This window comes from Saccoglossus kowalevskii, chromosome 8 (assembly GCF_978046115.1).
Source record: "Saccoglossus kowalevskii chromosome 8, keSacKowa6.1, whole genome shotgun sequence".
NCBI lineage: Eukaryota > Metazoa > Hemichordata > Enteropneusta > Harrimaniidae > Saccoglossus > Saccoglossus kowalevskii.
In genome coordinates, this window is record NC_140648.1 from 33,749,773 (window position 1) to 33,772,231 (window position 22,459).

The window sequence follows — 22,459 nt, forward strand, 5'->3', positions numbered from 1 at the left end:
AACTTCATATCTTCATTTGATATTATAATACTCATAGTACTAGTAATAAAGTAGTGCATTGTGTACACACCCATAGGCGGATGATTCAGCCAATGTGAGCAACGTGGGCACAATTCATCGTTAAATAATTTCCAAAAATATCATGTGATATATCAAATGAAAGGTATTTTAATGTAGAAGTCAATTCTGAAATAGTTTGGTGATTTTTTTTTCTATTTTTTCATATAATACTAAAAAGGCAAATGTATGTAACATATTCACATTATTCTCAGCACCAACATGTAATGCATTAAAATTAAGGTAATTTTATGCAGAAATATATTCAAGATATAAAATTGGATGATTTGTTCACGGGATAAGAGTAATATTATCACCACAGATCAGAGTTCTATATTACACGTATGTACCTTGGCACAAACAATGGTCAATGAGCTACACAAGGATGCAATACAACCGCTCCTCATTTTTTTATTTTAGCTGTTACAGATCTGCCATAATTTTATCAAAGATAACAATATTTTGAGAACCATATTTTTGAACCATGACCTGTGCTAATATTAATTCCCATATTCCGAGAACAAATCATCCAATTTTAAACACATTTCTGCAAAAAAATGCCTTTATTTTTTACGGTAACATGTTGCAGTCTGATATGGTGTGAAAACATTACATAATTTATTTAGGGCTCAAACATTTAAACAAATTTGCATATAATTTGGTCAGTTTTTAGTGTAATAGCAGCTTTTATTACATACAATGAGAAGTTGATAATAATAATAATAATGGGAAGTTAATACTTTGTGTGTCACAGTGATAGTTTTTGAGAAACTATTCGCTAATGTTAGAACAATTCCAAGAAAAAATGCATTTTTGACACTTTTTAAAACCTAGAATATTGAAATAATTTCAGTCACAATATATGATTTTTGATGTTACCAGCCTAAAATTCAAGATATGGAATAATATCTCTGTCATAAAACCCTATGAAAAGAGCGTTATACCGTAATACTGGGGAAATGGACACTATCCACTTACATACAACCATCATGTTCTCAAAATTAGACTGATGGCACCAACATTTTTTACGTTAATATTTTAATATTACTCCGAAGTACAATTTATCGCAATAGATTCTGGGTAATTTCATTTATCAGTAGGCTTCTATCTTAAAATACTTTTTTACGAAATGTCAGTTTGTACATTGCACATTGCAGTTTGTGATGGTTCATATACCACTATGTATGTAGGGTTTCATTAATAACGTGGTGTTAATTTCAGGGTAAATAACATTTTTGAAATTATCATCGGATTACATTTTCTGATTACAGTCATACACACATATATAGGTAAACCCATCCACATGCTGACATAATGCAATTATATAGTGTCTAATATAAACACAACCATCTTAGCACGTTTGCACGTTTATTTTACCAGAAAACACAAATTCATGTCCCCTCCATGCTCTGTCCTTACATATGTTGGTATCAATTGAATTACCAACGATCATCTGGATTACGCATAGCTTCTCTGCGATTTACGCTCTGTAAATTTTATGCGAAACTTGGACCCCCCCAATACATTTTGCTGGATCCGCCCCTGAGTGAGAAGGCAATATATACCTGATTGATGTGGCAATAATATAAAACGATTCATTACTTATGATTGCATCCTGTTTGTAACTCCTCTATTGTAAACTCTTACATTTCACTGGTCTAATATGACCTTCACGAAACTCCTTGCAAATGCTTTCACGTAGTCAAATATGACTTTATGTTCACCTGCCCAATAAATATAGTCCGAGTACTGAATTTCGGCGATATCCCATCATCGGAGTCATGATGGTACGCTGAAGATGTAGGAAATCACGCTATATTTAGACATTACACAGAGCATTTAAGGGCGACCATCGGCAAAAGTTATTGTGTCATTTTCATTGGGATTTTCTATTTTCAGTGTTCTTCCTGTCTGATCATTGTAACGTTTCCAATAGTAAGTTTGTTGTGAGATATCACAGAAAAAAATCAAATGCACAAACGGAAAATGATAAGAATGAAACAATGTAGTCGTTCAAAAAAATGTAAAATCATTGGCCCCACCCACACTAAAAAACTATCTATCACTTTAGTCAGAAAATAAGAATGTTATGTTATTCTGGAATGCAGCTCGCCCTCCACGTCAGTCTTTATCGCGTGTTTTACTTTGTTTTTATAGTTAATAAGAAACTTCTTCACTACGTGGGTTGTTCTCACAAAATAATGTGTACTGGTACGGGGTAAGTGTGTTGTCTTCTCGTTTTAATTAAAACAAAATAATGTGTACTGGTACGGGATAAGTGTGTTGTCTTCTCGTTTTAATTAAAACAAAATAATGTGTACTGGTACGGGGTAAGTGTATTGTCTTCTCGTTTTAATTAAAACAAAATAATGTGTACTGGTACGGGGTAAGTGTGTTGTCTTCTCGTTTTAATTAAAACAAAATAATGTGTACTGGTACGGGGTAAGTGTGTTGTCTTCTCGTTTTAATTAAAACAAAATAATGTGTACTGGTACGGGGTAAGTGTGTTGTCTTCTCGTTTTAATTAAAACAAAATAATGTGTACTGGTACGGGGTACGGGGTAAGTGTGTTGTCTTCTCGTTTTAATTAAAACAAAATAATGTGTACTGGTACGGGGTAAGTGTGTTGTCTTCTCGTTTTAATTAAAACAAAATCCCAAAGTGCGTTATAACAGCCTGTCTATGAACGTTTTCATTTATTGTGCCAGCTGCCGATGAACTTGCAGAGCATGCCGGGAATTATGTGGCGCGAATATCAAAGATGGCGATTTGGAGAAGTAAATAGCGATCACTTCTCCGGGACTGCTTGAGACAGCTTGAACGTATCTAGTGCAGGGGCTGAGCACACGTCATTGATCGGTAATGCAAACTCTGAGTTTCCCAAAGTGATTTTCTGACCAAAGGTCTTCAAGTTGATTAACAGCGAGTTCGAGACTATTCAGACTTGACCGAGTTAAAAGCTAATCAGTCACGGAGGGGATTTGCAACGTGACGATCAGTGATGGTGAAGACAGAAAAGACAAAACGTGTCAAGCGTAAACAGTCAGTAAGTAAGCCAACATTGTTTTATCGACTACTAAAACCAGGGTCAAGCGAAAAAAAATGTAGTAGTCTCTCCTTGCATTGTTTCGACGTACAACTTGACTCGGCTGAAGCTAGCAGACACTCCCAGCAGACAGTCGAACTCGGCCGAAGCTAGCAGACACTCCCAGCAGACAGTGGAAGCTAGCAGACACACTAGCAGCCACAGTCTATCAGGCATAATAATGCTTTGAATCAAAGTTTATCACATCTTTTTGAATCACGTAATCATAGTTTGACATCAATATATTAATGTAAATGGCTAATATTCATTTAAACAGAGAAATTCTAACAAATGTACTCACTCCCCCTGAAAGTGTATCTCTATGTGCATGTATATAAACACTATTCCCAATATTTTTTGGGAAATATTGAGTGTGCACCTTATCCACTTATATGGTATGAAACATACATGTATTGACTACAATTTGTGATAGGTGATATTTAATAATTAGCAGACATTTTTAAAATATAGAAATCATAATTATGGTAGAACTGCTCTTTTTGCTAGCAGACACTAATTAAGTTGCAAATTACAGTTAAAATATTGAGTGTGCACCTTATCCACTTATATGGTATGAAACATACATGTATTGATTACAATTTGTGATAGGTGATATTTAATAATTAGCAGACATTTTTAAAATATAGAAATCATAATTATGGTAGAACTGCTCTTTTTGCTAGCAGACACTAATTAAGTTGCAAATTACAGTTAAAATATTGAGTGTGCACCTTATCCACTTATATGGTATGAAACATACATGTATTGATTACAATTTGTGATAGGTGATATTTAATAATTAGCAGACATTTTTAAAATATAGAAATCATAATGATGGTAGAACTGCTCTTTTTGCTAGCAGACACTAATTAAGTTGCAAATTACAGTAAAAATATTGAGTGTGCACCTTAACCACTTACGTGGTATTGAACTTACATGTATTGACTACAATTTGTGATAGGTGACATTTAATAATTAGCAGACAATTTTAAAATATGGAAATCATAATTGTGGTGGAACTGCTCTTTTTGCTAGCAGACACTAATTAAGTCACAAATTACAGTTAAAATATTGAGTATGCACCTTAACCACTTATGTGGTATGAAACATACATGTATTGACTACAATTTGTGATAGGTGATATTTAATAATTAGCAGACAATTTTAAAATATGGAAATCATAATTGTGGTGGAACTGCTCTTTTTGCTAGCAGACACTAATTAAGTCACAAATTACAGTTAAAATATTGAGTATGCACCTTATCCACTTATATGGTATGAAACATACATGTATTGACTACAATTTGTGATAGGTGATATTTAATAATTAGCAGACAATTTTAAAATATGGAAATCATAATTGTGGTGGAACTGCTCTTTTTGCTAGCAGACACTAATTAAGTCACAAATTACAGTTAAAATATTGAGTATGCACCTTATCCACTTATATGGTATGAAACATACATGTATTGACTACAATTTGTGATAGGTGACATTTAATAATTAGCAGACAATTTTAAAATATGGAAATCATAATTGTGGTGGAACTGCTCTTTTTGCTAGCAGACACTAATTAAGTCACAAATTACAGTTAAAATATTGAGTATGCACCTTATCCACTTATATGGTATGAAACATACATGTATTGACTACAATTTGTGATAGGTGATATTTAATAATTAGCAGACAATTTTAAAATATGGAAATCATAATTGTGGTGGAACTGCTCTTTTTGCTAGCAGACACTAATTAAGTCACAAATTACAGTTAAAATATTGAGTATGCACCTTAACCACTTATGTGGTATGAAACATACATGTATTGACTACAATTTGTAATAGGTGAGATTTAATAATTAGCAGACAATTTTAAAATATGGAAATCATAATTATGGTAGAACTGCCCTATCTATTTGCTTGCAGACACTAATTAAGTCACAAATTACAGTTAAAATATTGAGTGTGCACCTTAATCACCTATGTGGTATGAAACATACATGTATTGACAACAATTTGTTATACCGGTAGGTGACATTTAATAATTAGCAGACAATTTTAAAATATGGAAATCATAATTGTGGTAGAACTGCCCTATCTATTTGCTAGCAGACACTGTAATTTGTGACTTAATTAGTGTCTGCTAGCAAAAAAAGCAGTTCCACCACAATTATGATTTCCATATTTTAAAATTGTCTGCTAATTATTGAATGTCACCTACCGGTATCACAAATTGTAGTCAATACATGTATGTTTCATACCACATAGGTGGTTAAGGTGCACACTCAATATTTTAACTGTAATTTGTGACTTAATTAGTGTCTGCTAGCAAAAAGAGCAGTTCCACCACAATTATGATTTCCATATTTTAAAATTGTCTGCTAATTATTAAATGTCACCTATCACAAATTGTAGTCAATACATGTATGTTTCATACCACATAGGTGGTTAAGGTGCACACTCAATATTTTAACTGTAATTTGTGACTTAATTAGTGTCTGCTAGCAAAAAGAGCAGTTCCACCACAATTATGATTTCCATATTTTAAAATTGTCTGCTAATTATTAAATGTCACCTATCACAAATTGTAGTCAATACATGTATGTTTCATACCACATAAGTGGTTAATAAGGTGCACACTCAATATTTTAACTGTAATTTGTGACTTAATTAGTGTCTGCTAGCAAAAAGAGCAGTTCGACCACAATTATGATTTCCATATTTTAAAATTGTCTGCTAATTATTAAATGTCACCTATCACAAATTGTAGTCAATACATGTATGTTTCATACCACATAGGTGGTTAAGGTGCACACTCAATATTTTAACTGTAATTTGTGACTTAATTAGTGTCTGCTAGCAAAAAGAGCAGTTCGACCACAATTATGATTTCCATATTTTAAAATTGTCTGCTAATTATTAAATATCACCTATCACAAATTGTAATCAATACATGTATGTTTCATACCATATATGTGGATAAGGTGCACACTCAATATTTTAACTGTAATTTGTGACTTAATTAGTGTCTGCTAGCAAAAAGAGCAGTTCGACCACAATTATGATTTCCATATTTTAAAATTGTCTGCTAATTATTAAATATCACCTGTCACAAATTGTAATCAATACATGTATGTTTCATACCATATATGTGGATAAGGTGCACACTCAATATTTCCCAAAAAATATTGGGAATAGTGTTTATATACATGCACATAGAGATACACTTTCAGGGGGAGTGAGTACATTTGTTAGAATTTCTCTATTTAAATGAATATTAGCCATTTACATTAATATATTGATGTCAAACTATGATTACGTGATGCAAAAATATGTGATAAACTTTGATTCAAAGCATTATTATGCCTGATAGACTGTGGCTGCTAGTGTGTCTGCTAGCTTCCACTGTCTGCTGGGAGTGTCTGCTAGCTTCAGCCGAGTTACGTCTTGTACAACTACAAAATGACATTCTGAGATATAAAAGCAGCAGAGCCCACCAAATACGCCTTGTTTCAGGCGGATCAGTTGGTTTAGTCAGCTGATTTGACCTGCCCTTGATTGCAATACCATATTTGGGCATATTACCCATAGTTACGTGCCCATTAATTAAAGCTCTTACACCTATGGATTACTTATCATAATAATAACTTTATTAAACTACTACATGTATGCCATCAAATAAAATACAAATCATAAAAAATACAGCAGCTAAAATAAAATAAACTATGATAAGATAAAATTAAGAGATTTTAAAGACGAGAAGGGAAAAACTGGAAAAAAAAATTTCAAAAAATTTCGGATTATGAAACACTACTGTAAAATGACTAATTTTCACTGGGTTTAAATTTCGCTGATTTACCATTTTAGGCATATTCGTTGGGTTTTAAATGCATGGTTTTATCATTTTAATAATGTGTCTTTTATGCTAAATTTTACATATTCACTGGGTTTTAATTTGGCGCATTTTCCAGTCAGCGAAATAAGCAAAATTAAAACCCAGTGAATAATTAATTAACCCTTTTACAGTATATTGTGTACTTTCTTTATCTTTAGACCAAATTTACTGTGCGCTATTCATTCAGTGCGTAATTTCAGTTTATTCCCAAAAATCTAGTTGTGGGTAAACACGTCCTCATACATTTACATATCATGTTGAGTGACTGACTGAAGACAAAGAATTTAATTTGCATACTCATTTGTTGACCATCCGGCTTTATAATAATAATAATAATGTTTATTTCCAAAGTACCATAGGTTGCAGGCCCTAAGTACACTCAAAAATACATCACTAGTATATGCGGTCACAGGTTACACATGGTAAAGATTAAACAAAAATTAATTACAATAGTTAGATATCATTAAGAATTGCTTCCTCTAACAACATTTCTCTATTAAGAAAAGAATAAAATAAATATTTAGCACAATTTCTAACAGTTCGTGGATTTTTGTTGGTCATTTAGGTTAATGAACTGGTGTTGTAGGTGGGGCTGCTTAGTGTATATGTTTGGAATATAGCGCTGCCTCAGCTCGTCGTAGGCGGGACAGAGAAGTAAAAAATGAAACTCATCTTCAACCCCACTACGACAAACTGGACAGATCCTGTTGGTCTCGGTATGTTTAGATGGCGTCCCTTTTCAATCATTAGACTACATTGTATGTGATGATGTTCTGAATTTTAACATAGCAAGTCCAAAAGCTGTTTTCATTTCAATTACAAGATACGATTCTAGTTCCAGGTTACGTTTATATAGTTTATATGAAGTTAATCTTTCAAATGAGTCTACAATACCACACCATTTTTGGAGATCTATGTCAAAACACCGCTGACGAAACAAGCCAAGAAACGCATTTTCATCCCCCGCACCCTGGTTGTACCACAACTCCCCAAATCCATAACTAAATAGTATTTCTTTTAATGACTTAACCCAGCATGTTTTGTTTGAGTCAGCCAGTGTGCATTGAAAATTGTAACATTGATAAACGTAACCGTTTGGGTTCATTTTAAGTATTTTCAGCCAGTATTTCACCATTCTACCTGAACGAAGAGAATACATTGTGGGACGACCAAGTTCCCCTCTTACTGTGCGTGAATTAATGGTGTATTACGAATGTGAAGCAAAAATTTACAAAATTTGATGTGTACATTTTCAACAGCTGGAGACTCAAAATGACCCCAAATCTCGCTACCGTATTGCATTATTGGAACAATTTTTGTATCAAATATTTTAAAACATAGAGAAATAGGCACTGGTCCAATTTTACATATAATAACCATTTATTTAGTGCATGGAGCACTTTTGTTGCCTGATCTGCTAGATGTTGTTGGCATAATGACCAAGAACCACGTAGTGAGAATTTTATACCCAAATAAACGTATTACGGCACTACTTCAATTATTTTCCCATCGTATCGCCCCTGCTCGTATCTTCGTAACGGTCCTCCATTTCTAAAAACTATTACATTGGTTTTGGTTAAATTAACTCTCAAATGATAATTATCACAATATGATTTCAACTTATTAAGTAATCTTTGCAATCCAATTGCATTATGAGACGTCAAAACTAAATCATCCGCAAAAAGAAGATAAAATAACTTAATTAAACCCACAGAACAACCAACACTATCACGTAAAAGCTTGTCTGCCTGAAGTTCTACGTGAAGGTCATTTATAAAAAAAGAGAACAGAAAGGGTGACAAAATACAACCTTGACGCACTCCAACCGGACAGTTAAAGAAGCCTGTCAGACCATCACTTGTCAAGACACATGATTTTACTTGTAAATACATAGAGTTAAGAATGGAATACATTTTACCTCCAATACCTGCTTTACTAAGTTTGAAAAATAAAGCTACCCGATTTACTCGGTCAAATGCTTTTTCGAAGTCAATAAAAGCACAATAGAAACGTCCCCGTTTAGTTGCAAGATATTTTTGTACCAATGTGTGAATAATAAATACGTTATCTATGGTGCTATAGCCTGCCCTGAAACCCGCTTGTTCTTCTCTAGTAAATTTAATAATTTCATCCCATTTATGTAGCCTATTGTATAATTGTACCATCCGGCTTTATTACAATGTATATCCTGTGTTATCTATAAATAGTGTTCATTACGCGATCGCGATCAAAGCACAGACAAACATCACGCTGTTGTATTTTAAGCTTTTCTGTATATTTCAATTTATAACATAATATATCAGCAGTGTTCTCACCAGATTCTGTTTTTGTGGGGTCATAAAGGCCCATCGTTTGAAAAAAGCAGGGCCATAAATTATATAAAATAGGGCCGGGGTAAATTGGTTTAGGGAAATGTCCACCTACCTGTCAAAGGATGAAAATTTCCATGGTGTAACCATTAATGGGTAAATAAAATTGGATCAAGGTGAAATTGCAGCCCTTATTGAGTTAACATTTATAAATAATCATAAAATCATCACACACATTAGTTTAACATATGTTTATTCCATTACTATTAGTTTTGAAATTATTACTTCCCCGTGTCATAGCAGTATTATTTTTTGAGAATACACACCAACTACAGTACATCAAATCTTCATCATCCCTGTATTTTAGCCATGGATGAGTTGCAGGGGTTTCCCTAACTTTCAAAGTAGGAGGCTAAATTAAAATAGTAGGAGGCTCCCAACGGCTGCGTAGCTTCGCAGTGCAATGCGAGCACGTTGCTTTCGCGGGGAGGGCAGGAGTGGGCCCCTCTCCGTACACCAAAGACTTTTAGAAAGTGCAAGATATATTCGTGGCATTTGGTGGCAGGTTTGAATATATTTTTGCCCATTTTGCATGTGGGCATGTGGTTTAAATAAAGACCAAAATAGTAATTTGTTTATTGTGAAAGATTGTATTTGTGATCATTTTATTTATACATGTAGTAATATTATATAGCAAATATATAGACATCTTAAAGCAATAGCAAAACTACAGGTTTAAATTACCATGCATAACTATAACATTTGCAGTAGAACCAGGCATGCCTTGCAATGTAAGCCAGTTATTACATATTACCGGTACTAACACTACAAACTTAAATTCATAAAATCAGCCACAGTGAAGAAATATAAAATTTAAAATTATAGATTCATGTTTAAAATCTATGAAAATACACCACCACGATAAATATCATGTACTTACTTAAATATAAATACTATAGAATATTTTATTTTCGCTTGGAATTTATTTTCGCTATTTTCGCTGAAAGGATGATTCCGTGAAAATAAAATCCAGCGAATATACTTTTTTTCCTATATTTCACATTAAACTCATCAAAAATCAGTGAAAATAAATTCCATACAAAACGCCCAAAAAGCCTTTTCAGCGAAAATTTAATTCCAGCGAAAATAAAGTATTCCACAGTAATATAAAACATAAATAGGTCTGGCATAAAATATGAATTAAATTATTTTAATTATCTCAGTTGTATTTGTATGTAACTGACGTGATGCTCAGTCTCACCATGGTGTGTCTGAACGACTTACTTTCTCGTATGGTAAACAGGAGAATCGTTCCACATGATAAATCCAAAAAAACATATCCAAAAAAACGAACTCGGTGATCGGTGAATGTTACATTTTTATCCAAAACCATGGTAAACATGATAACAGAACTCGCTAGTGAATGGCCTGAGTTTCACAGTGACAGTGACTCATCACGATCGAGTCAGGGTTACAAAAATCATAAATTTTTCGTAAATAATTGCAAAAATAACGAAACCGTACTCGACCATGTTAGCGCCCAGGGGACTCAACTCGAAAAAGAGTGCAAATGAAAATATTGATTAATAATGTGACATGTACCACCAGAATTTACAGAATTGAAAACATTATCTGTCGGAACACAGTCAAAGTCAAAATTATCTCCACTGACGGAGGTGTTGGATCGTACACAAACTCTCGATGAAAATCACTTTCTGCCATGATGCATTTGGACACAATTTTTTTTCTGCATCAAATGTGGCCCGATTTAATTGAAATTTTGTGCAAATGGCGCAAGGACGCAGCCTGGTGAGTACACTGTATCAGGGGTTTCTAAACAGAGGAACAGGGGCGCAGCGCCATAATACTATCGACTGGCGCCCTCTTACTGAATTGCCGATTTAGCTTTCAATTCATAAATATATTTCTTGATCCACGCACTTCCATGCTGCCGTACAACATGAAATCGTTCTCAATATATTTTTCTTTGTGAAAACTTCCCAGCAACACCAGCTGACAATGTGTCTGGACACCAAATACACTAAAATTACTCTAAATTTATTTGAAAGGTGATAACCTTCCGATATGGCGTTACCAGGTTAACAGGTCGATTGCTTGTGTGTGCTCATTTTTTCTAGAAAAAACCCTGATATATCATAGGAGTTCTAAAATGAAAAAACCTGGCCACCAAAGAATTTATAGTCAGTCCGCAGAGTGCTTTGAAGATGAGCCTATCGACAGTTACAACAAAAGTTGCGATGGTCACGGTGACACCGACAGTTCAGACAACGAAGTGGAAATCCTGGATACAGATGCTGGTTCATGGTGGAATTACAGTCTGTAAATAAAATTGGCAATGATATTAATTTTGATGTGTCCTTACTGTAAAATGGGATTGTCGTTTTGGCAAAAAACATGAATCCAAAATGCAACTCCACGATTGACATTTTTCCGGCATCGTAAAAAGAGTGGACATTTTTTCGATGTAAACCGGTAAAGTTGGTGATCACAGCTTGTGGCATTGGAAAGGGTCGTCGCGCAATGTGTAAATTTCGTAGTTACATAGGATTACCGTCCTATTGTAACAAAGCATGGTTTTACTCATAGTAGAGTTGAGTAAGCAGATACTATACAGATAAAGTATATTGACCTACTGGTTTTATTTTTCCCATTTATTTTGACAATCCATGGAAGCATTCAGCAGGAGTCCTGTTGAATACGGCCATTGTCTTGTAGGATTACTATTTATATCACTAACCCTTAACTTTTTTGTATCTCTATTTCAGCCGTCAGCTGGTGCAACAAACAACTCGATATTACAGTATTTTGGAAAAAAGGTTTGATATTTATATTATTACTGCTGAATGTTATTTATGAATTGATCATAACATTTTTGAAATGAGTATTGCAGCTGGAATTGATGGATGAAATAAAAGTTATGTTGGAAACATATAGCATAGAATCCAGCAAATCTGAGTACACCGACCTATCGTAATGACAATAATAGTGTTTATTTTATTTACTAGCAGGATGTACAGAGTAAATTATTTTCTTCAGTTGGAAGTAAGAAAACTGTCTCAGGTAAGACAATAAATGCTCCAATCAAAGTATGCTAACTAATTACCGTAGTTGTCCAGTCATGTTGCGTTTCACAATTGTTGATTTTTACTCATAGTGATCATAATAACGTACAAATAAATAAATTTGTTGTATTGTTATGAAATGCAAGTAAAATTAGTTTCATCGTAAGCAAATAATTCCGGTCACATATAAACGCTTGATGCTGTCATTTCTTTCTAAAATTCAGACAAAGAATGCAAAACAGAAAGTTGTGATACACATTTTTACCTTATGACCAGAATGAAATTTTAGATGAATACGTAACTTTATGAGTAATTTATATTTCCAAAGGTCAAAAACAAAGTACACCAAAGTATGAAAATGCCAAGAAAACGGGAGAAAAGTCTACCTTCACAACCAAAGACAAGTCAAGTCATTGTACTATTGATCTATGTACACCTAATGCTGCGAGAACTTCAGGTAAGATTCTCCAATGTGCCATAATTAACTTGTCTTGTCTTAATGTAAACCAGTCACATTTGTTATTTCCAATACTGTGTTGCATATATTAACCCTTATCTGGTCAAGTCAGTGTGAAAGTACATGGTGGCTGGCAATATAAAGGTTAAAGCCCATCTCCACTAGAAGCTTATACATAAACTTATAATTGCATTTATTCTATACTGGCTCATTAAAATATGACTTTTTTCTGACCAAAGGCACACCTCTGTTAAGTATATTTATTAAAGTGATGATATGCGCTACTAATAGGGCAAATACAGTATACTTTCTATTAGTACATTGTGATACCCGGCAATCAGAAACTTGGAAAACCAGGAAAGGTGTATGTTCTTGGATCTAGTAGTGTCTCTTTCTAGTGTCTGCATTCCTAGCAATAACAATTACTTACAATCAGCTATTACTGTACTTCATAACAACGTATCAGACTATGGGTTGTTGTTTTGGTACTGTTATATTATGTGAAATGCGTGTGCACAGTGGCATATCATGCCAGATGAACAAACAAACTGTTGACTTGTACAATAACAACAGTTAAGATTAGAGGTAGTAACTTTTATGGTATTGTTTTCTGTCATAAATTTATTTTATTTTGAAGTAGACGAGCCATGCATACACTAATGTAAAAAACTACCTAGATTCTTTATGGACAAGGTTGTAATACCGTACATCCCTGAGTATAAGCCCAGGGGTCTGAACATGTAAAATAGGGAAAAATAAGAGGTGGGCTTATACTAGAGGACCATCTCAGAAAAAATAAATTTTTGGTGCGTTTAAAACACACCAAAAAAATGGGTCGGGTCTGTAGGAAAGTTGTCGAAGGCGTACGAAAACTCTCGATACAAAGCTATTTCCGCCATGCCATGGTTTCATCATAATTTGACCTGAACAATTTCCTTCGACCTACAGGTCACATCTTTCATTAACCAATAAAAATGCTGTGTCATACAGTCAAAGTTTTCCAATTATTGACGAAGTATTTTTTCTCAATACAATGCGGAAGTGAATTACCGCGATGTTGAAATGTGATCTGTTAACACTGATTTCGACAAAAAAACTGTGATGTTTTTCCCTAAAAGTTGTTGATTCGCAATTTTGGAAAGGTAAACTGAGAGTGAGGGAAGTATTCTCACCTTTCACGGCCGCCAACAAGTCGAGTCGATCACACTCCATTCACGATAGTCTCAATAGACAAGATTATTCATAGAAAAAGGGGAGGGGCTTATACTCGGGGAAGTACGGTAGTTACATTATGTTTTTCTTTATAGTTATCCCAGATACTCCTGATAGTACAGCTTCTTGTCACCCTTACTCTGGTGGTTGTCATGGAAATTCACCAGGTGTGGAGAAAGACGAGGTTTTTGTATCACCAGATAAATCACAGGAAGCTAGTAAAGAAATGGACTATACCATTGTGAGTGAGGGGGATGACTCTCTGTTGAGTGAAGGGGACAGTGATGTGATACCAGGAACACCTCGATGTAAAGTCAACGCAAGTGGACACTCAGTTTTGGGAAAATTTGGTTCTCAATTTGGAACACGATCAGATGTGATGAAAGTCAATTCTAATAATAAGGTCCGGGAAAGGGATGTTGAAACAGCGGCATTTCAAAAAGATAGAATTAGTTCCAGGGTGATTATAAAACCTAAAACGGTGTTGAAACTTTCCTTGACGAAAAGAAAGGTCAAATCACCGAGCAGTTTAGATTCAGTACAGAATAGTACCACAAATAAGTGCACTGATGTAGACATGTCAAAATGGAACAGTTTGAAAATCAAAAAAAAGAAAAGTCCTTCTCTGAAAGGAATAATCCAGCTTCCTGACCAGGACCAGGAGAATGATGTTAACGATACTGGTACTGATGAATTGGCAGAGGCGGTTGCTGATTTGAAAGACTTAGGATACATTGGTGATTTGAGAATCAAAAAAACAAGGACTCCTCTGTCACACGGTAAACTCAGGTACTCCTCATGGTCTGGTGCAGTTCTAGGAAAGAGGTCACCGATCAAAGGTAACTCGCCTTGTAAAAAGAAACCCAACAAACATTGCGCTGACAAGGTACCAGTGAGGTCATTGCTTAAAGAATTAAATATCTCTGTTGAAGAAATTGACATCGAAGAAACAAGCTCTGCTGGTGTTTCAAGTACGCCAATAAAAACACCAAACCATAATACGAAAATTGGGCATCATGACATTGACATTGACTGCATGTCTGATGGTGATTCTCTGTGTAATAAGGAGTCACATGACCCACCCAAATATTCGTTTGGTGATGAGTCACATGATCAGTCGTTTCACAGTGCATTGTGGGAGTCTTTGGATGAGTCCATGCTAGCAGCCATGGACATGGAGAGTGATCATGGTAAAGATAAGAATCTTGACAAACCTCAAATGGAGAATTATCACGAACGAGATAAAAACAAGGTAAATACTCACAATTTTGTTTCTCTGGTTTCTGTCAAAATACTGCAAAAATGAAAATAAAAAACTTGAACACCTTGAAACCAGAGTCAAATTCTTTTTTTTAGTCTTTTATACTGTGCCGTATATTTGTAAGAAAAGATTCAGTTTTATCTACTAGATAATACTTATTTTAACTGCAATTATTTTTTACTGTACCTACATTTTGGACTTTTTGTATGAAGTTTACTTCCACTAAAGTTGAATTTAAAATATAGAAAAAAAGTTATTTTGGCTGGATTTTATTGTCACTAATTCATCCGTTCCACAAAAATAACCAAAATAAATTTCAAGTGAAAATATGCTACTTTTCGGTATTTTGTGAAACCATGCAAGACTTGATAATCAGCCATTTGGGTATACACAAACATTAGACCTTGTATTTAGCCCCCTCACTGCTTCCGAACTCAGAATGAGGCTAGTGGGGAATACAAATAACAACATACTTGTTTTATAAGTCTATCACGTTCTCTAGTTCAGAATAAATCTAGTGTGGAATTTAAATAACTGGTTATTGTATTTTTGTATCATGTCTTTTAGATTAAGCATGATGATTGGAAAGGTGAAGAAAAACCGTTATTTCTACAAAATCGCTACAAAGTCGTCAATGTTGAGCACTATCCGGGGTATGTTTTATATATATTTTTTTGATAAGTTTTTTGTGCCAGGCGACAGTTCCCAACTTTTTTTTATGTGCCACGGAAACCATATTCATGTTAGGAACTACATGACAGAGCTGTATGCAGCCATTTGTCTATCAAATGGCAATTTAATGCACAATCCCTTTTTCAACCAGGCCTGTCAAACACAAGCACCTGCACAGCTTAGCTAAGGTTCCCCCAAAGTCTAATTCGACAGTGAATGAATGAAATTGGCCTGGCACACTCACCCAGAGTAGGGGTGTTCAGTCTGAGGTAGAATTTGAACTTTGGTCTATCAATGTCTGATGCAACAACCACTATGTTAGTTCAATGTTTTATAGTTTAGTAAATTGATTGACATGAAAAATGATATATTTGTTTGATGTGCATTATGTTGGTGACGTATTTTCATTCTTCATCAGTTCCCTTTCTTCAGATGCATGTGAGCAATTTCAATCTTTGATAAAATTTGTTATTTTTATCTGGATTTCAGATCCCTTATTGTGAAGGTAGTCTCTAGGTATGATGAACAATCTGTAGAGAAGACGCTAGTATTACAAGGAGTATGGTATGTGATCACATCTTTTATCTGACTGATGTACAATTGATTACTGTAAACCACTGTATAATTGTGAACTGCAATCTCTATTATAATTAGATTTAATTAGTCTGTGGTCCACCAATCACATGTCTGTGGTCAACCAATCACATGTCTGTGGTCCACCAATCACATGACTGTGGTCCACCAATCACATGTCTGTGGTCCACCAATCACATGTCTGTGGTCCACCAATCACATGTCTGTGGTCCACCAATCACATGACTGTGGTCAACCAATCACATGTCTGTGGTCTACCAATCACATGTCTGTGGTCCACCAATCACATGACTGGTCAACCAATCACATGTCTGTGGTCCACCAATCACATGTCTGTGGTCCACCAATCACATGACTGTGGTCAACCAATCACATGACTGGTCCACCAATCACATGTCTGTGGTCCACCAATCACATGTCTGTGGTCCACCAATCACATGTCTGTGGTCCACCAATCACATGACTGGTCAACCAATCACATGTCTGTGGTCCACCAATCACATGACTGTGGTCAACCAATCACATGCCTGTGGTCAACCAATCACATGTCTGTGGTCCACCAATCACATGTCTGTGGTCCACCAATCACATGTCTGTGGTCCACCAATCACATGTCTGTGGTCCACCAATCACATGACTGTGGTCAACCAATCACATGTCTGTGGTCCACCAATCACATGACTGGTCAACCAATCACATGACTGTGGTCAACCAATCACATGTCTGGTCCACCAATCACATGTCTGTGGTCCACCAATCGCATGTCTGTGGTCCACCAATCACATGTCTGTGGTCCACCAATCACATGACTGGTCAACCAATCACATGTCTGTGGTCCACCAATCACATGACTGTGGTCAACCAATCACATGTCTGTGGTCCACCAGTCACATGTCTGTAGTCCACCAATCAAATGTCTGTGGTCCACCAATCACATGTCTGTGGTCCACCAATCACATGTCTGTGGTCCACCAATCACATGTCTGTGGTCCACCAATCACATGTCTGTGGTCCACCAATCACATGTCTGTGGTCCACCAATCACATGTCTGTGGTCCACCAATCACATGTCTGTGGTCCACCAATCACATGTCTGTGGTCCATGAATCACATGTCTGTGGTCAACGAATCACATGTCTGTGGTCCACCAATCACATGTCTGTGGTCCAACAATCACATTTCTGTGGTCCACCAATCACATGTCTGTGATCCACCATTGACATATCTGTGGTCAACGAATCACATGTCTGTGGTCCACCAATCACATGTCTGTGGTCCACCAATCACATGTCTGTGGTCCACCAATCACATGTCTGTGGTCCACCATTGACATATCTGTGGTCAACGAATCACATGTCTGTGGTCCACCAATCACATGTCTGTGGTCCACCAATCACATGTCTGTGGTCCACCAATCACATGACTGTGGTCCACCAATCACATGACTGGTCAACCAATCACATGTCTGTGGTCCACCAATCACATGACTGTGGTCCACCAATCACATGACTGTGGTCAACCAATCACATGTCTGTGGTCCACCAATCACATGTCTGTGGTCCACCAATCACATGTCTGTGGTCCACCAATCACATGTCTGTGGTCCACCAATCACATGTCTGTGGTCAACCAATCACATGACTGTGGTCAACGAATCACATGACTGTGGTCAACCAATCACATGACTGGTCAACCAATCACATGTCTGTGGTCCACCAATCACATGTCTGTGGTCCACCAATCACATGTCTGTGGTCCACCAATCACATGTCTGTGGTCCACCAATCACATGTCTGTGGTCCACCAATCACATGTCTGTGGTCCACCAATCACATGTCTGTGATCCAATAATCACATGTCTGTGGTCCACCAATCACATGTCTGTGGTCCACCAATCACACGTCTGTGGTCCACCAATCACACGTCTGTGGTCCACCAATCACACGTCTGTGGTCCACCAATCACACGTCTGTGGTCCACCAATCACACGTCTGTGGTCCACCAATCACACGTCTGTGGTCCACCATTGACATGTCTGTGGTCCACCAATCACACGTCTGTGGTCCACCAATCACACGTCTGTGGTCCACCAATCACATGTCTGTGGTCCACCAATCACACGTCTGTGGTCCACCAATCACACGTCTGTGGTCCACCATTGACATGTCTGTGGTCCACCAATCACACGTCTGTGGTCCCCAATCACATGTCTGGTCCCCAATCACATGTCTGTGGTCCACCAATCACATGTCTGGTCCACCAATCACATGTCTGTGGTCAACCAATCGCATGTCTGTAGTCCCCAATCACATGTCTGTGGTCATATGTCTGCAGTCTACCAATCACATGTCTGTGGGCCACCCATCACACGTCTGTGGTCCACCAATCACATGTCAGTGTTTCACCAGTATTTCCATTTATTGTTTCTCGCATAGGTGTAACACATTACTGGATGTCGGGACAAAGATTGGCTTGCACGGACAATTTGATTCTTCAAACACTTGTATTTTAAACCAACAAGAGAATTTCCTTTTGGTGGAACCAGATATTTTGTTGACTGGAACCAATATTGCATCTAGTATCCGTTGTGTTAGAAGGTAAATATTGCATCTAGTATCCGTTGTGTTAGAAGGTAAATATTGCATCTAGTATCCGTTGTGTTAGAAGGTAAATATTGCATCTAGTATCCGTTGTGTTAGAAGGTAAATATTGCATCTAGTATCCGTTGTGTTAGAAGGTGAATATTGCATCTAGTATTCGTTGTGTTAGAAGGTAAATATTGCATCTAGTATCCGTTGTGTTAGAAGGTAAATATTGCATCTAGTATCCGTTGTGTTAGAAGGTAAATATTGCATCTAGTATCCGTTGTGTTAGAAGGTAAATATTGCATCTAGTATCCGTTGTGTTAGAAGGTAAATATTGCATCTAGTATTCGTTGTGTTAGAAGGTAAATATTGCATCTAGTATCTGTTGTGTTAGAAGGTAAATATTGCATCTAGTATCCGTTGTGTTAGAAGGTAAATATTGCATCTAGTATCCGTTGTGTTAGAAGGTAAATATTGCATCTAGTATCCGTTGTGTTAGAAGGTGAATATTGCATCTAGTATTCGTTGTGTTAGAAGGTAAATATTGCATCTAGTATCCGTTGTGTTAGAAGGTAAATATTGCATCTAGTATCCGTTGTGTTAGAAGGTAAATATTGCATCTAGTATCCGTTGTGTTAGAAGGTAAATATTGCATCTAGTATCCGTTGTGTTAGAAGGTAAATATTGCATCTAGTATTCGTTGTGTTAGAAGGTAAATATTGCATCTAGTATCCGTTGTGTTAGAAGGTAAATATTGCATCTAGTATCCGTTGTGTTAGAAGGTAACTATTGCATCTAGTATTCGTTGTGTTAGAAGGTAAATATTGCATCTAGTATCCGTTGTGTTAGAAGGTAAATATTGCATCTAGTATCCGTTGTGTTAGAAGGTAAATATTGCATCTAGTATCCGTTGTGTTAGAAGGTAAATATTGCATCTAGTATCCATTGTTAGAAGGTAAATATTGCATCTAGTATCCGTTGTGTTAGAAGGTAAATATTGCATCTAGTATCCGTTGTGTTAGAAGGTAAATATTGCATCTAGTATCCGTTGTGTTAGAAGGTAAATATTGCATCTAGTATCCGTTGTGTTAGAAGGTAAATATTGCATCTAGTATCCGTTGTGTTAGAAGGTAAATATTGCATCTAGTATCCGTTGTGTTAGAAGGTGAATATTGCATCTAGTATCCGTTGTGTTAGAAGGTAAATATTGCATCTAGTATCCGTTGTGTTAGAAGGTAAATATTGCATCTAGTATCCGTTGTGTTAGAAGGTAAATATTGCATCTTGTATCCATTGTTAGAAGGTAAATATTGCATCTAGTATCCGTTGTTAGAAGGTAAATATTGCATCTAGTATCCGTTGTGTTAGAAGGTAAATATTGCATCTAGTATCTGTTGTGTTAGAAGGTAAATATTGCATCTAGTATCCATTGTTAGAAGGTAAATATTGCATCTAGTATCCATTGTTAGAAGGTAAATATTGCATCTAGTATCCGTTGTGTTAGAAGGTAAATATTGCATCTAGTATCCGTTGTGTTAGAAGGTAAATATTGCATCTAGTATCCGTTGTTAGAAGGTGAATATTGCATCTAGTATCCGTTGTGTTAGAAGGTAAATATTGCATCTAGTATCCGTTGTGTTAGAAGGTAAATATTGCATCTAGTATCCGTTGTGTTAGAAGGTAAATATTGCATCTAGTATCCGTTGTGTTAGAAGGTAAATATTGCATCTAGTATCCGTTGTGTTAGAAGGTAAATATTGCATCTAGTATCCGTTGTTAGAAGGTAAATATTGCATCTAGTATCCGTTGTTAGAAGGTAAATATTGCATCTAGTATCCATTGTTAGAAGGTAAATATTGCATCTAGTATCCGTTGTGTTAGAAGGTGAATATTGCATCTAGTATCCATTGTTAGAAGGTAAATATTGCATCTAGTATCCATTGTTAGAAGGTAAATATTGCATCTAGTATCCGTTGTTAGAAGGTAAATATTGCATCTAGTATCCGTTGTGTTAGAAGGTAAATATTGCATCTAGTATCCATTGTTAGAAGGTAAATATTGCATCTAGTATCCGTTGTGTTAGAAGGTAAATATTGCATTTAGTATCCGTTGTGTTAGAAGGTAAATATTGCATCTAGTATCCGTTGTGTTAGAAGGTAAATATTGCATCTAGTATCCGTTGTGTTAGAAGGTAAATATTGCATCTAGTATCCGTTGTGTTAGAAGGTAAATATTGCATCTAGTATCCATTGTTAGAAGGTAAATATTGCATCTAGTATCCATTGTTAGAAGGTAAATATTGCATCTAGTATCCGTTGTGTTAGAAGGTAAATATTGCATCTAGTATCCATTGTTAGAAGGTAAATATTGCATCTAGTATCCGTTGTGTTAGAAGGTAAATATTGCATCTAGTATTCGTTGTGTTAGAAGGTAAATATTGCATCTAGTATCCGTTGTGTTAGAAGGTAAATATTGCATCTAGTATCCATTGTTAGAAGGTAAATATTGCATCTAGTATCCGTTGTGTTAGAAGGTAAATATTGCATCTAGTATCCGTTGTGTTAGAAGGTAAATATTGCATCTAGTATCCGTTGTGTTAGAAGGTAAATATTGCATCTAGTATCCGTTGTTAGAAGGTAAATATTGCATCTAGTATCCGTTGTTAGAAGGTAAATATTGCATCTAGTATCCGTTGTGTTAGAAGGTAAATATTGCATCTAGTATCCGTTGTGTTAGAAGGTAAATATTGCATCTAGTATCCATTGTTAGAAGGTAAATATTGCATCTAGTATTCGTTGTGTTAGAAGGTAAATATTGCATCTAGTATCCGTTGTGTTAGAAGGTAAATATTGCATCTAGTATCCATTGTTAGAAGGTAAATATTGCATCTAGTATTCGTTGTGTTAGAAGGTAAATATTGCATCTAGTATCCGTTGTGTTAGAAGGTAAATATTGCATCTAGTATTCGTTGTGTTAGAAGGTAAATATTGCATCTAGTATCCGTTGTGTTAGAAGGTAAATATTGCATCTAGTATCCGTTGTGTTAGAAGGTAAATATTGCATCTAGTATTCGTTGTGTTAGAAGGTAAATATTGCATCTAGTATCTGTTGTGTTAGAAGGTAAATATTGCATCTAGTATCCGTTGTGTTAGAAGGTAAATATTGCATCTAGTATCCGTTGTGTTAGAAGGTAAATATTGCATCTAGTATCCGTTGTGTTAGAAGGTAAATATTGCATCTAGTATCCGTTGTG

The 22,459-nt window shown here is 35.7% G+C and overlaps 1 protein-coding gene across 1 annotated transcript in view; it reads left to right on the plus strand.

Moving 5' to 3' along the window:
- The first annotated feature begins 2,797 nt into the window (after positions 1-2,797).
- Positions 2,798-22,459, plus strand: part of LOC144350930 (DNA replication ATP-dependent helicase/nuclease DNA2-like) — a 47,383-nt gene continuing 27,721 nt past the window's right edge. Inside the window, 8 exon segments of the mRNA XM_085502848.1 lie at positions 2,798-3,103; positions 12,129-12,179; positions 12,369-12,423; positions 12,754-12,882; positions 14,190-15,346; positions 15,923-16,008; positions 16,517-16,591; positions 19,057-19,218. Coding sequence (XP_085358974.1) covers positions 3,059-3,103; positions 12,129-12,179; positions 12,369-12,423; positions 12,754-12,882; positions 14,190-15,346; positions 15,923-16,008; positions 16,517-16,591; positions 19,057-19,218 — 1,760 coding nt within the window. The 5' untranslated portion in view covers positions 2,798-3,058.